Raw genomic sequence first — 16303 nt, 5'->3', positions numbered from 1 at the left:
TAAGCTGAAGAAGCCATACATAATATGTGATTTTCGCATTCGCAGCCAGTAGGTTAGTGTCCTACAATATCAAACTTCGTTAGTGACTTGATGCGTTGCGTAAAAAAAGCTAGACACCTGAGCTGAACATTCGCTAAGCAAAAAAAAAAAAAAAAAAAAAAGAGAGAAAGAAAAAGAAAGAAAGAAAGAAAATGAGTAAATTAAGAGTATCAGCAGTGCCGAGATGTTTGCCCAGAACCGCCACTGGTTATACACAATGCATAGTTCTTTGCATAGGAAAGAATGTGCACAAGTGCAACCAGTCATTAAAACAATGTCATAAAATGAAGATCCACGCAAAAAATAAGATAGAAAGCAATCGTTTCCCAAACTAGAGATTTAAACGAATATTATTTGTTAAGAAAGAAAAACAAGGAGACAGAGAAAAAGAACTTGTATAAAATGAGGCTATAAATATTTAAAAAATATACCATGGACGCTGAGCTTTACAACTTTGCTCAGAACCGGCGATATTCCATTGGAAGCTTGACAAAGAAAGAAGCCAGCGTCTTTTTCCTCGGCGTTGTGGACAGCAAGTGAGCCATTCTCAAATACGTGGATTCGTGAACTGCTGCTGATGGCCCTGTAGTCACCAGGAACGTCGCCTACGGTGAATGAAGCATGGAAAAATAATGAATGCTTAAAAAATAGACTGAATACAATTTATTTATTTATTTATTTATTTATTTATTTATTTATTTATTGATACTGCAATCCCGGTATCGGGATTATAGCAAGGTGGGAAAAAGAATTAAGCAGTTTCACAAAAATGGCAAAATGTAAACAAAAGAAATAAGGGTGCCTTAAATGACAATGGCTTAAAAGGGTATGCATGCAAGCTATTTGGTACGAATCCATGGGTGAAAAACAGCGCAACATAAACACGGACAAGGCAGGAACATAGGACAAAGGCTTACTGCGAACTACTTGGGTTCGTTCTGCGCATACAAAAATGTACCTACAAAGAAAAGGAAGATGCAGGGAAGGTTTGTTATCTTGCTCTTCATCCGCGCATGCCTTAAGTGATAGAAAGTGGAATCTTAATGATGAAATCAGATTAGTGGCGGAGATACATATACTCTTTGTCAGTTAGGGCAAATGAAGGAGCACTGACGCAGGCATCACCTCTGCGCATCATCGCAAACGCTTCAAATATCTGACGTGTAGTCTGGTCCCGATACCGGCGCATAACCCATGTTTCTTGAAAGACCGGACAGTAGCCACACTTTGCACAGTGGATGGCCAGATTACTCCCGCTTTTAGTCGTTACGTTATTAGCGTGCTCGCGCAGGCGACTGTTGAGGCAGCGGCCCGATTGTACTATGTATGATCGGCCGCACGATGTCAGGGATCTCGTACACGGCCTCACTCCGGCACGGCACATTGCAGGTGGCGTGCTTTTTCACACAGCACCTGTTGTGGCGGGATTCTAGGGCATTTACTTTTTTGCAGAGGGAGCTTAGTTTGTTGGGAGCCGAAAACACAACGCGCACTCGCGCACGTCCTGCAGCTTGATTAACGCGACGGGAAGCACTGTGCGATGGGTAACAAAGTTGGGCGATGTTGTCATCCCGGATCAAGTCGAACGTGTTCTAAATCTGGGCTCAACATTCTACGTTGCTCCGAGGTTGGACAGCTGGCAGCCTACAGCTTCCAACTTGAATTAGACGGTGTACAACACTACGACACCTACATAACACGTCTAATCAATCTATGTTGTTTTAAAGGTTCCTGACGTGGGTTCGCAAACACAAGCTCGTCATACTGTGTCTGTTAATGTGGCCACCTGCAGTAAATAAGCAATACCATGAATTACTACAACATCGCTATAAAACCTCTATTGGCGCCTATGGGATGTGCTGACGTAGCATCACTACACTGACGTACGTGGACGTCATTTGCAGCGAAGCACAGAAAGACAGGCAATAATAAAAAATACGTGTCCAAACTTTACTATTACTGTTTTCTTTTATGCGTTTACGTTCACAGCGTCAGGGTGACTACGCTTTCAGGAATATTGTAAACTATGTAACCAGAACAGACATGCATAGCGTTTGTATTTTGCGGAGCAAAAAAAAAAAAAAAAGAGAGAGAGAAAGAAAAAGAAAACATTAAAGGAAGAAACAAAGGAACAGGAAAGAAAGAGTAAGCATAATTGGCAGAAAAGTGTGATTGCATAGCTTTGGAAAACTTTCTCGCTCTGCATATGTAAAAAAGATGGGCAGGCGGTATCAATGAGCCATTTTATTTATTCTATTTATTTTTCACGAATAGAAGTGCTGACGAAATGCGCCCGAACAATTTAAACGCGGACTTGCCTTCAGATTTTGTCCACCTTACACGAGGCACGGGAAAACCATCGGCTTGGCAGTCGACGATGGCCGTTCCACCACGAACGACCATGGTGTCGGATGGCTCGATGCGCCATATCGGTGGCACTGCAAATAGGATAAAGAACGGGGCAAGCAAATTCGCCTTGTATCGACGGTGAAAAAATTAAATGCAGCCGTAATCGCGAGCTCAGAACATATCTCTTTATACGATGAACTGGTATGTATATAGAAAGACAGGCAAGACTTATACCACAATGATAGGGTGAGTGCATTCGTATTCTGTCGAATCTATATAAGCTCACGCATTAACTCCGTCCGCTATTAATACACGTATCACCGTACATTCCAGAGTAATCGCTCCTGCTCGCCTACGTTCGAGGTGGTATAACATGGTGCACGTTAAATAACTCCGGGTAGCGAAGTTATTCCGTAGTCCTCCGCTGCGGCGTGCCTCATAATCCTATCGTAGTTTTGTCACGCTAAACTCCCCAAAAGTTATTTTACCGTGCAACACAACTTACGTCGCGCCCTAGTTTTGCTTAGACAACCAACTATCGCTGTATAATCGGTGACAACGTTAAAGGAACTTTGGTTACATGCCGGTGCGTCTTGAGCTGAGCGATAACTGGATAACAGGGATATTCCGGCGAGATACGCTCACCGGTCAAAATGAAAACAATGTGCGCGTGGCAATATATTCAGGGCTGCCTTAATTCAACTATAGGAACGTAAAGTTCGAAAAAATAACATTTAGCGCCACGTACTTGTCAAAATATCGTCCCAAGATCCACGCTTACGAAAGAAGAAAACATGAAGAGGCATAGACTGGACCAGCTTTGCATTTGAATAAAGATTAAAACTGCGCGAAAAAAAAACGAGGGCAAGCGGAAGGAACATACAAAACACTCGTCCTCGTTTATTTTATCGCGCAGTTTTAACCTTTCTTCAAGAATGAAACAACTAGCCAGCAAGGACGTCCAGCTGAGTACGTATTCACATGGAGAGTACGGCTATATATTTTTTTTTTTATTAAGCTCTACGAAAAGAACGATGATGAAGTCAAAACCGTCAGGTGTTTTGCATCATCCCCAATTTCGCTATCACTGAAGTGAAGTAATTTGGAACAATGCACTAAGCCCCGTGCAATCGAGTAGGAGACCAGAGACTGTTCGGCAAGCTATATCATAAAGCTACCTAGAGGTGCGTTTTGTTTTATTTTACGTCTTAGTAAAATAACTATTATGACATAGCAATAATGCTTACTACCACGCACTTGTACTTTCAAGATATACAAGTAAAAAGAAGGACTTCGTACGAGCAGCTTTTTGCCATGCTAAGCGTACCGTGTATGCGCAGCAAAATTTAAAACAAACTATCATAGCGAGAAGCTAATAATAAAAGGGAATTCAAACTCGAGAGATCCCTGTGACAAGCCTTGCTGACGGTGGTCTTATAAAGCAATTCCCGCGTTGATGAAGCAGCTCGACCATTCTGAGCGCCATATCTCTTATATTTTTTTTCTCATGGCCCTTCAAAGAGGGGCCTAAATATGCGGGAAATATAGCTTCTCAAAGCCATCTAACAACCCAGTAAGCAAGTCGACACTGCACATAGTCAATGCGTGAAAAGTGGTGCTGTGAGTATGCTCCAATTGCAAAATACACATATGCCCCGTACCGTAATACTACATAATTATGCGGGTTTATATTGGAGTATAAAGGATTTCATGGGGGATTCTGCAGGATCAAATATAAATATAAATATAAATACAGGGCATATGGGTCATACATGATCGTTCCATAATAACGTGCTTAATCAAAAGCATGTGATTTCGTTTAGAACACCGCGTTTACGTGTGAGCAGACACTTTCTCAAAGAACATGGGAGGAGAGCATTGAAGAAGGTGCATCGCAAGCCATACCATGAATTACCATTGTGGAGGTGACCGTGACCACGCCGGCCTCGTTGCGGGCTTCGCAGCTGTAATTTCCTCGGTGCTCCGGCAGTAGTTTCTCAAAGATTAGAGTCGACGAGAACTCCGTCACGTTCAGCACGCTCACGGAGGCTAAGCCCGCAGTGATGACGGGGACGCCGTCCTTGTACCAGTTGATGTGGACCGGCGCATCGCCTTTGGACACCGTGCAAAGAACGTTGTAGCGCTGGCCCTGATGCAGAGACTCCGGGAATGCGAAGGGCACTATGGCCGGTCGAACTGCGAGAGAGATCAGAGACGGGACAGGTGTGTTGCTTCAACTAAAAAAAAAAGAAGCTTCTGCGGTTTCACGTGCCAGAACCACGATATAGTTATGAGGCACGCCGTAGTGGACGACTATACGGCTTAATTTTGACCATATGGTGTTCTTTAACGTACACATAAATCTAAGTGCAAGAGTGTTTCTGTATTTCTCGCCCATTTAAATGAGCACGCAACGTCCGGGATCGAACCCGTGATCACTAGCGAAACGCCATAGCCTCTAAACTACCACGACGGATGCTTGTTCAATGTGAGCAGTTACACATGCTTCTGACAGTCTGACTCATTCAGTACTTGTTTGATCTCTCAGTCGTATTTTCAGCGAACAAATAGCGCAGAGCGCTCGCTCACTCACTCACTCACTCACTCACTCACTCACTCACTCACTCACTCACTCACTCACTCACTCACTCACTCACTCACTCACTCACTCACTCACTCACTCACTCACTCACTCACGCACTCACTCATTCGCTCACTCACTCACTCACTCACTCACTCACTCACTCACTCACTCACTCACTCACTCACTCACTCACTCACTCACTCACTCACTCACTCACTCACTCACTCACTCACTCACTCACTCACTCACTCACTCACTCACTCACTCACTCAACGAAAGCTCGTGGTATTCACCACGAGCTTTCGTTGCGCATATATGCTCTATCTTAGCAGTTGCGTTTCTCCTCTTAATGTCGCGCGCCGCAGCGAACACAACGAAAGGCACTCAAGACTGCTTCGGGATAAACGAAACCGGTTGTTCGCTGGTATCTTGCTTGCGTTACACAAACAAAGGAATGCAGGGATTCAAGCCTAACACCACCGAGAAGGACTGGCACAGCTACTGCAACGGAACAAAAGAGCAAGTCTTGCTCCAAAGCTCGGCGGAGGAACGTGACTAATGGCGGCGGGATGACGTGCGAGCAGGCCTGGACATCTTGTGATTCGGGTAACGTACAGCCTCGCGCAATACGGTCGTTTCTCAGGCTGCAGATCAGGCACAAAACGCGCGTTCCGCACACTGTCGCTACCAGTTGATACGACCACATTCTTCATCCACGCTGAACGAACGGGCTACGCAAACTGCTGAGTTTTGTCGTGTGAAGATGAGCGTACTTATGTTGAACTAGAAAGTAATTCCGTCCGACATGTACAATAATTCAAATCGTTTTCTACTGCTACGGCGTAAGCCGAGCACTAGGAAAGACAAACCGACAAATAGACAGACAGACGGAGAGAAAGAAACGAAAGACAAAAGAAAGAAAGAAGGAAGGAAAAAAAAAAAAGAAACAGAAATATGGGAGACATAGGTAACGTAGGAAGATCAACGAGCGAAACGTCTCGTTTCGCTACCTTGCCTGGAGCGTAAAAATAAAATGACGGAGAGAAACTGAGTGAATCGTGCGCACACGCAACAGGATACGCAACACAACTATAGACGGGAACTCAGACATGTGCATTTCAAAAACTGTAGTAGCTGTAGTAGCTCTCGGTGCAAGCGATGGACGTATATAGTACTGAAAACACATCGGAAAGGCTTGCGCCGATGGCTATGAGTCTAATCTTATCTGACAAATTCAGACTACACCCACCACGGTCCCTCGGCGGCTATGACGTTTTGCTGCTGAGGACGAGGTCGCGAGTTCGTTTCCCGGCCGCGGCGGCCACATTTTCCTGAGGGCGAAGTGTAATGACGCAAGTGTACTCGGATTTATGAGCACGTGAAACATCTTCACACGAACAAAGTCACTCCGGCGCTCTCCACTACGGCGTCCTGCATAACCCACTGTGCCGATTTGTTGCCTTAAACGTCACATTTTAATCTGAGGTTTAATAACTTCGAAGTAAAGATGACGGCTTTCAAACATTCTTTCATTGTACTTTAGTGACATGACACAATCCCCACTGGAATAGGAGATACAATGCTCACGACGTTTAACTGGTTTTGGTGCATGTGCTAGTTCGAAATTGGCTGCTTAATACAGTAGAAGGGCGACTCGGCATGGTGACAATCTCATCAAACGAGATAACGCCATTTTTGTTGCACCGCGCGAAACTGCTTCTTGCGGGGTGCTTTGCGATGAAATGTTTTTTGCGACAGAGAATGTCGCATCACTGGCGAACTTAGCACTGAGAGGTCTGTATCGCTGGAAATATCAAGAATAAAACCAAGTGTTTTAATATACGTTTGCCTCCTTCTACGAGCCCCTCGAGCAAGTAGATAAACTGTGATAAATTCCGACAACCCCGACCTCGAATCTGCGATATGCGGAGCATTCTCCAGCAAGCATCTAGTTGCTATGAGTACTCAGAAAGGCGGTTATTTCAGACCGGCAGAGGATTGCTCGTCTATTCATCGATAATTGTTGAGGTGATAGAAAAAAAAAAGAAATAGACCCTACTGCTGCAACTGAACTTTATGAGCTCGCCGTTTATTTTCGTCCGCAATTTACTGCTCACCAAATCAAATCCTGTTGACAGACTTGCGTTTCAGAGTGGGAGGAGTAATCAACACAGGAAAATTAAGCGAGTAAATGTGATTCACCTGGTTGTATCGTACTATCGTACATGTTGCTTCCCAGTGGCATTCTATACAGTGACATAAATCGTGACCTTACGCCTTTAGGAATCCACCTGCATGTTGTGTTTGTCCGTAGGACTACTTTTGTCGCGTTAAAAGTCTCAGATCTCACATATATGTTCACAGCACTTACAGTATACCTGCACGTTACAGACGCAAGGGTCTGCAGAGAACGAAACGTTGACTATAACAACTAATAGTGGCGTTAGAGTGTCACGCCGGAACTTCGCATATGAATGCGCTGGTATACGTCGACGCTCTGCTTCCGACGTCAAGCAAAAAAGGAGCCACTCGTCACCGCTGAACAGGAATTCCCTTCGTTTTTTTTTCCCCTTCGCTCTTTTGAAAGCAAACATTCAGTCAGTCTATTTACGGTTCTCGCAGAATTGTCGCAATATCTAGCTCGAGTTTCCCTTACAGCCATCTCAAAAGCAAGACTAAAGTGAAAATCGCGCGTCATTTGTAGTACGGGCGCTCCAAAAAGGCGAAGGCTCGTGGATGGGCGGGAGGGAAGAGAAAGAGTGCACTTGTAACCGGAGGAAAATGAAAAGAGGAGAAAACAAAGAAAGCACGCAAACAGGAATCACATTACGTCCGGCTCCGAGAGTGATAAAGCGACGTTCATTTGTGTTCTGCGAATGTGAATCAACAGACGAAAAAAATTGAAGGGAGGTTTATTTTTCGCGCTTTCCTTTTCTGCCGCAGAAGTGAACGGAGTGGGCGGGGGAGTTTCCTTCCGCGACCGCGTGCCGCTACGTTAGGCGTTCAAAACGGAGCGGAAACGGCAGCCAGCCAGACGCCATTCTTCGCACGGCGCTCGCGCCGTGCCGGGCTCTGTCGCGACGGCTTCGGCTACGACCAGCGGGGGCTCGCTCGTTGCTGGCCGCGAATATACGTACACCGGCAGGCGCGGAACTGCAAGCCTGATGAATACGGCCGTATACCTTTGCAACCGTGATGGCGTGCGGGAGATGGAAAGCGTAGGGAAGTGGGGGCGGGGAAGGGGGGTGAGGCTGCGCGATCCGCTGAAATGGAAACGAGGTCTCCCTGGTTTCACTTTCGATTCCTTCTATGCATCCTTCCTTCTTTTATTAATTTTCTTTCCCTCCCCCCCCCCCCCCCTACCCCTGCCTTACGTTTCTGTGACTTGCTTGCTCTTCGTTCCGCTCTTTCCGGGATCGTTGCAAAATTACGAGATGCATGAACCTTTCTTTCTTTATTTATTTTCTTACTCTCTCTTCTGAAATAAGGCGAAATGAACGCCCGATGATGACCCTGCGGTTCCCGCGCTATGCAGGTGCCCGTATCGGTGCGATGCGTCCGGAGTGGACGGCGTTTCGGGGTGGTTTCATTTCCCTGGCAAAAGGAAGTTGAAGCTGACAGCCAGAAAGCAGAAAGAGCCCCTGACCAGACTGCCAGCTAGTTTGGAGCAATCAGGACTTCCCTCAACGGTAGTTTTCCTTTGCGATGTTACCTTTCTTTTACTTTTTTTCTTTTCGTTTTGTTTTGTTTGCGCTCTGGTACACTATTTCTGAGTCATTAGTGATCCTTTCTTCCATTCCGCAAATAATAACTAACGACGGCCTTATTTCCTGTATATTTACTCCAGAACGTATCAGACATGGACTACGCAAATGTATGGTTACTGGTAGAACACAGCGTTCATTTCAGATTATCATTACCCTTTCTTCTTCCTTTTTTTTTTTCAGTCGTGATGAAAGCACGTGGTTTTGTCGTTAGCTATGGTCGTTTGGAGGGCTGCGAATGCTGATCAAAGTGCACCTGTAGTTTATTAGCGGACAAAACCATACAAAAATGATATCCAAATTTCCGTATACTCTTCCACTACTTCAGTAACAAGCCTTCGATATTTTCCGCAATGAATCATAACCGCCTATTTACTATACAAAGGAAGCTATGACTGGATATATACAACAAAGGAGCACCAAAAGGTTATCACGATGTTATCTGCGCATTAGCTGAAATAGCGTCAACTTAAACACCCAATTTAACTGAAATTATGGTCAAAGCAAACGAGATATCACGCACGGCTGAGCGCAAACTGACGCACTTTATTAATTTTCCGCTAAACTGCACTCATTTCCCACGTTGCCGCGCCGCTTTAATTTAGTCTAACTAGTAACCATAAATTTATTATACAGTTTACAAACAATTTGTGGAATGTTACATTTTACAACGCTCCTACATTTGTACCTATTTTACATTGAGGTGCGGAGGAGTCCGACTTAAAACAGCGTTGCCTTTTCGTTGTCACCTTGGAGAGGAGCGAACGCCTGTGGGACGCTATAGTTAGCGACGCTAGCGAAACCAGAGGTCAGCCACGGTTCTAGCATTGCATACGTGCTGTGAAAGATAACAAGCATAGAGGAAGGGGGGAATGGGTTGTAGGGGTCATGTGGAGGTGGGAGCAGACCGCTAAGGCTTCGAGGCACGCCCGCATAAATTTCACAACCATCCCTCCACCTGCCTCCCCCCCCCCCCCCCCCCTCGTCCTCCCAATACCGGCCAAACTAAAGGCGCTTGCAAAGCTCCCTCCGGGTGTCCCGGGAGACTTAGGAAGAGTCGCGCTATGTGTCCGAAGAAGGCCACGCGAGCCCGTGGCGACCACTCCTCTATTGTTCCTTTCTTAATTTTCTTGTTTTCGACCGAAACGCATGTCTTGTGAATATTGCATGTTGCGCACTCTACTGCTCTATATACGGGCTACCGAAGGCACGTGTGCAGTGCCGGCGAAGAGGGGGGGGGGGGTGTTAGCGTCGGATTTGTATGTATACTGCAGACGCCACCATGCCGTAGGCTCGCACATTCACGACGTGGGATCCTTTCGTTGCAGCAGGCGGCATAATGGCGCCTTTTTCCTCCGGAACGGTGGCAGCGCAGTTCGTGCGCTGTTTAGCAATCGGCCGCAGGCCGAAGAGGAAGTGAGGCAAGCGAGCCGAGCTTTTGGGGAATAGCGGCGGGGAGAAAACGGGAGAAGGGGGCATGTCATTTACCCTAATCGATGACTTATCTGAGCGGCTGATCGCCGCCACTGCCTCAGGCGGTGGTCCGGCGGCGCCGGCGGTGTTGGTTTGAGCGCAGTAATGAACGCGCGGGAATAGCGCGCCTCGTGCTGCCGCCGTGAACTTTCTGGGCGAGGATCTCGCAACCTGGGGGGAAAGGAGGAGTGGGCGAGGGGATGCCGGGCGTCGAACCGGCGTGGCGCAACCTCCTTCCGGACCCGATTCGGGAGACTGTGCGTGCGTATGTGTGTGTGTGTAGGGGTCGGCTCGCTTTCCCACCGGTGGCGAGATCGGAAATGAATGGGGAGGCCCCGAACGGCGCCAAACTGCGCAGCTCCGGGACCCGCCGCAGATCGTGGGGATATATAGCTCGTGTGTGGAGCTCGGCAACGGCCTGGTTAATTGGGTCTGTGGCCCACGTACGTTAACCTTTCCCGCGTTTCTCGCCGCCGCGTTTCTGAAAGGATCAGCCTCGGTGCACGGCCTCTCCACGAAATGATGTGCCGGGCCCATACATCTATACGCTTGCCGCACCGCGCTCGCGTGCCATGCTTTGAGACAGCGGCTTCCAGCACGCGCCTGACGGTGAACGAACGCCGATCGCGCGTACGTGTGGTGGCTAATGCCAGCGCCGATTTCGCGTGTAAACAAACAAAAATAAGATAACACCGAGAGAAAGAAAGGATGAACTAATTCTAATCGCTAAACTGGAATATCTCGTTAGATCGCGTGAAAAAGGCATCTCTGCCCCTCGCGTATACATATAGAGAAGTGAGAGCAGGCCTTTCGTGATTAATAAAATAACATACTTCTCTTAACGAGGTTTAATAATAGAAGGTCCAAAGTAATCTTCTTTTGCTGAGTGCCCTTCCTGCTCTTTAATACCGCTAAACGAAGAAAGGGAAAAAGAAAACACAACATGCCAGAATGCAACACCATGCATAATGAAGCGCGAGCGACTAACAGAAGAAAAAAAATAGTGAGCGCACTCGCTAAGTGGCAGAGGACGATGACCGTGATGACCCTTACCTTGTGTAAGAAGAAAACTGCTTAATGCATGGAACGCTTACCTCGACTGGGCTTACGCAGGGCGACCACGAAAGGAAGGAGCAGTGGCAGTCACGAGTGAGAGCTGCTTACCCAGCACTTTGATGTACACGGTGTTGTGCGCCGTCAGGCCGTCCTTATTGCGAGCCGTGCAGGAGTAGAGGCCTTCGTCCGTCGCTCGCTCCACGTCTTGAACGACTAGCGTGCCGTTAGCAAAGGTCTTCTGGCGGTGGTTGTACGGTAGCCGGAGGCCTTCTGCGAGGGACGACACACATCGTTAATGGTGAACAATTACCTTTAAGGAGATAGAAAGAAAGCAAAGAGAGGGCAGGCAGGGAGCCTCAGATTTGCTACCCTGCACAGGTGGTAAGGAAAATAGAAAGCGGCAAACACAGAGACAGAGTTTATAGTGTGTGGATGCACACGAGCACTATAAGCAGCCGTTCGTGCCAGTGCAATTGAAGAGCTGCACTAGTAGGCGGATATGTTTTTTTGCGACAGCGATAAATGTGTGCCCGGTCCAAATATACATTTGACTTGGAAAGTGGTCTTGATTCCGCTGGATTAAAATTGTCGGAAGAGAGAGGCAGAGGCTTGGACGTCGTATCGAGAGTAGGTACATAGCAGGGGCTCAATGCTTTCCTCACAGCTAAAGAAGCTCGACGCATTGTCACGGAAAAGTTTGCCTTGTGGCGTCAGAAGGGTAGCCGAGGCATGAGGTATAGCTCAGCAAGGAAGCTACAGAAGCCCAATAGAGAGAGTTTGATGCTCTTTATTAGACTACCCCGTTAGTACGTGTCATATACATATATATATATATATACAAAACAACAAAATATAGCTCATAACGACGCCGTTTCTCGTATCGATGACTATTAAAACGTGGGCTTACGGTGATGTCAGAGTACAAAGTAAAATAAATAGTGCCAACTGTATGACTACCAAATCGGCCAAGGTTTGAGTGCGGGAAAACAACTTCTCCTGCTGGTGTATGCTTGCGTGAGAGGCCCCCACTTTAGAGCAACGGAGGCAATTAAGGAGCATGTAGCGTTCCACATTTCAGGAGAAAGGTAATAAAGTAGAGCAAAGGAAGAAGGGAGGGAACATAGAAAGAAAAACAGAGGGATAGAAGAAAAAGAAACAAAACAACGGCACAGAAAGTAGTTCGCGGTGAAGCGGTGGTGTCGTGCGCTCTTGAAAAGCCTGCGCGCCGCAAGATAACGCGTACTAGGCACGTCTTTCCTTCTTTTCGCGGCGCGAACATTTAGCTCGCACGTCACCTGGAAGTGGGTGATACAGTACACCTCGGGCATTTCGCGCGCAGCCGAAAGAGGAGTGAAGGGCGTCGTGGACGCGAAATAACAATAACAATAACAAATAGCAACAATAAAGGAAGTAGCTAGCGTGAAAAGCAGCCAGGCCATTAGCCTCGCACGATATTGCCTGGGAAAGCTGGAGTTGCCTGCAGCAGCAGTTGAGCATGAAAGGAAGTCGAGAAAGGGAGAAAGGTAGAGGACGACACAACGTTGATGCATTTAACGCAGCCCTTGTTTGCGCTTGCAAAGCCCGAACAAGTTTCGCCTGAAGGCATAGAAAGAGATCTTAAGAAACGGGAAATAATAGCGGCAATGTAAGCAAAAAGAAAGCACGACCACTCCTGCAAACCTCCATCGAGCTAAGCTTAGAGCCGACGAGGATGGCTTTGGTTGTCCTGTCCGCAAGGAGTACGAAGCTGGCCCTGGCACGCTCCTAGGCGCTCGGTGACTTTTATCAAACAACAGGAAGGCAAGTTCACAAAGCTTTTTGGACGTAAGGGTGGTTTGACATTGAGCACCCACCTCTTCTAGTAAAAGATCCAACATTACGAGTGGCCGCCACCAGTTATTCCTAACAGCTCTATCATAAGGATTCTTGCGTGAATACGGGCCCACATATTAAATAAACATGCTATCGGGCTGTTCAACTAGCGTATAGCGATCAACTGAAGCGAATGTTTGCTGTTTCTTGGAGGGCAATGGTAATTTTATTGCTAAGCAGGGTCTGCTAGCGTAATATTAACAAGATTAGAAGGATACTAAATACAAACACTAGATCAGTTTAGACTAATAAAGCAATATTTCAAAAATTGTATTTTCATTAATTGCGCGGTAACAGGTTAATCACTAGAAGATGAAACGAAGCTCGAAGTACGATTTCTTGAAATTTCTGCAGAAGTCCCAGTGTCGGCTCGTCAGGATGACATCGCGGATTTCAAGGTATCTATTTTTCAAGGTATCTTGGATTGTAATGGTTCAGTGAATTATCTTGGAACTTGGCTGGTTATGTCTTTCAGCTTTATTTCGATTATAATGCAGTCCAGCTTTACATAAAAAAATGGATTTGGCCCGACCAAATTCCGTCAATATCCACGACGTCACGTGGAGCCGGTGCAGGAACGACAAGGCGACCTCGCCACCCGTCTTTTGCTTTTTTTGTCTTTCGCAGCTTACCGAGTCACTTCTTCACAAAAAGAACACTTTCTTGGCATTGTAAAAGGGTGATTTACGAATACAACTCAAGTTACTGTTCACCTAATGTGAATTTAAGTCACTTCTTCAATGATTATAGCTTCAGAAAAAGTCGTCTTCGTCAAACAGCGTTTCTCGATGTTCGCGAGTCCTAGACGATGGCTCGTGAAATGTCTACCATGCGCCTTTTCAACAGTTGTCTTGATTATACTGATTTCCACTACTTAAGCAGCGTTTTAAAAGTTTTGTGGTCGCCTGCAGAGTGTGCAATGATGAACCACGGCTAGGTCGCACTAAGGAACTTTCTCAGGCAAACATTGTGCAGCTGAAATAATTCGGAACAATACAGATGGTTGAGAGCACGGACCACAGCCACCTACCCTCAGTGTTTTATAGACAACCAGTGACACCAGAAAGTGCTTCAGGGGTGCTATTGTGGCCGCAATATCGACCATTTCTATGACGTCGGCTTCTTTCATTAGCCTAAATAATAGCCCTATCATCTTTGACTTGCCCAAAGGGGGAACATGGGGGAATTAGGTGGGGAAAAAATGGTCAGAATAACACGCCCGGATAAAGAGCGTTAGCCTGTCCATATATGTGTATACCTGTTGTACAAATCACACCCCCGAAGCAAAAGTTCCTTCAGAGTATTGAACACCGGTCTCAAAGGAAATCTTTTTGATTACTGCGAAAACGGGAAGTAATTGCTGGAACCAGAACACGTCACGGCAACCATGTTTTGGACATTAACTTATTGAAGTTTACGGAATACATAAATACCGGAGACTTGGATGTGAGCAATAGAGCTGGTAGCGACATTTTATTGTTGTTTGATCAACTAAGAAGCGTCATCAGCATTTCTTTAACGTTTCACGCTGTTCTTGTAAAAGAAAAAAAAATATTTACCATTTATCGAACACCGGAATAGCGGATGCGTAGACGTGACCAACATCAATGGGGGTACCATCTGGCGACATTGGGTTCAATGAAAGCGTGAAACACTATTATTCCTAATCATTCTTTTCTTAATCAATCCAGTTTTTTAGCAAGCATATGGCCGTTTTCATAGGCCAATCTCGAAGACAGTGCCGTCTATACTGGGGATACTAGATGTGTGCTTTTGGGATGGATCATGGAAGAGGGACATATACATGGCACATGGCACATGCCCAGTCGCCCATGGGGAATACACCCTAGGGGCTGCTGGATATGTGCAACTGAGTATGTGCAGCTCTTCAATGTACCCCTGTGAAGCCTACTTGGGTCAATGGGTATGACAACAATGAACAACACTACGTAGTGACGTCTTCCCATTATGTAGCTGTCAACTGAAGTTGACTCTGCTATTTATTGCAATGGTGTAATATGTGCTACTGAGTTGCTGGTCTAAAGGCGTCGGCAACACCACAATTGTAATGTGTAATGGCCTTTTAATATTTTTTTTACGAAAACACATTATTTCACGTAAAAAAATAACTTTCTGACACTCTGTCAACGAACGAACCACCAGAAGATGCCGCTGCCAACGCTGCTACTGTCGTTCACGCCCTCAGCGATACGGTATTCCGTAAACTGCAATAGGCATACGGGCAAAATAAGTACTAACCTTTACGGTATACCGGGTTTCCTTAGATTTAGATATCAGCTTCCACGTTGGTGGTGCCCTCTTGTGGCACAAAGTTTAACCAGAGAAAACAAAAAAGCTATCATTGCCGTAAGGAATCGTATTCTACTTGGCTGCTTGTGTTAAGCGTCAGCAGCGACACAATCTTCAACACGAATTCCTTTTGCAACTTTCCCTTGACGAGAACACCCACACGTAAACAAAAACGCCGCTAACATGCTGTGAATAAACAAAGTGTCAGAAGAAGTCAGTACAAGTGTTGTTACCCACATCCACGTTTCCGGTATCCCGGTATTTTGAAGCATAAGCTAAAATTGTACAGATAACCTAAAATTCTTCAATTTCTCTAACGCATGCAGAGAGAAAGAAATACACGATTAAACGGTGTTTACCTCTGTCCCAGGTGATGGCGTCGATGGGGTACCCTCCGACGGGGCAGGTTAGCCGCATCGTCTCCCCGGCGACCACGGACATGTTACCCATGCGACGCACGAACGGGGGTCCGTGCACGTTGAGGCGAGCCGAGTGCTCAGAGACGCCCACGTCGTTTCCCGCGCTGCAGCGGTAGAGGCCACCGTCTTCGGCCCGCACGCCCGAGATGTTCACGAAGCTCACCACGTGGCCCTCGCTCGTCACGTAGTCGCCCATGCGGAAGCGCACATTTTCGGGAACCGGCAGCCCGTCCAGGGACCACGTCACCTGCATGCGCGCGTCGTGCGACGTCATGCGATCGTGAGGAGATACGTCACGAATGTTAGTGAACTGAGAATTGCACATAACGTTTTCGTGCACCCTTTCTTCTTCTTCTTTATGTTTCTTTAGGTCTACCCTCATACGACCGTGGTGCCGGAAGGTGGTTGTGTTTACCAGAAAATGAAAGTGAAGAACT

At 46.5% G+C, this 16303-nt stretch overlaps 1 protein-coding gene across 1 annotated transcript in view; it reads right to left on the bottom strand.

Moving 5' to 3' along the window:
• Positions 1-16303, bottom strand: part of LOC126536639 (cell adhesion molecule Dscam1-like) — a 322345-nt gene that overhangs the window by 34593 nt on the left and 271449 nt on the right. The window contains exons 9-13 of the mRNA XM_050183671.2: positions 15807-16113; positions 11374-11535; positions 4294-4584; positions 2358-2477; positions 471-644 (exon numbers count right to left, since the gene is read on the bottom strand). Of these exons, the coding sequence (XP_050039628.2) occupies positions 471-644; positions 2358-2477; positions 4294-4584; positions 11374-11535; positions 15807-16113 (1054 nt within the window). The remainder of the gene's footprint in view (positions 1-470; positions 645-2357; positions 2478-4293; positions 4585-11373; positions 11536-15806; positions 16114-16303) is intronic.

This window comes from Dermacentor andersoni, chromosome 4, assembly GCF_023375885.2.
Source record: "Dermacentor andersoni chromosome 4, qqDerAnde1_hic_scaffold, whole genome shotgun sequence".
Taxonomy (NCBI): Eukaryota; Metazoa; Arthropoda; class Arachnida; order Ixodida; family Ixodidae; genus Dermacentor; species Dermacentor andersoni.
This window is presented reverse-complemented; position numbering and strand designations above follow the sequence as displayed.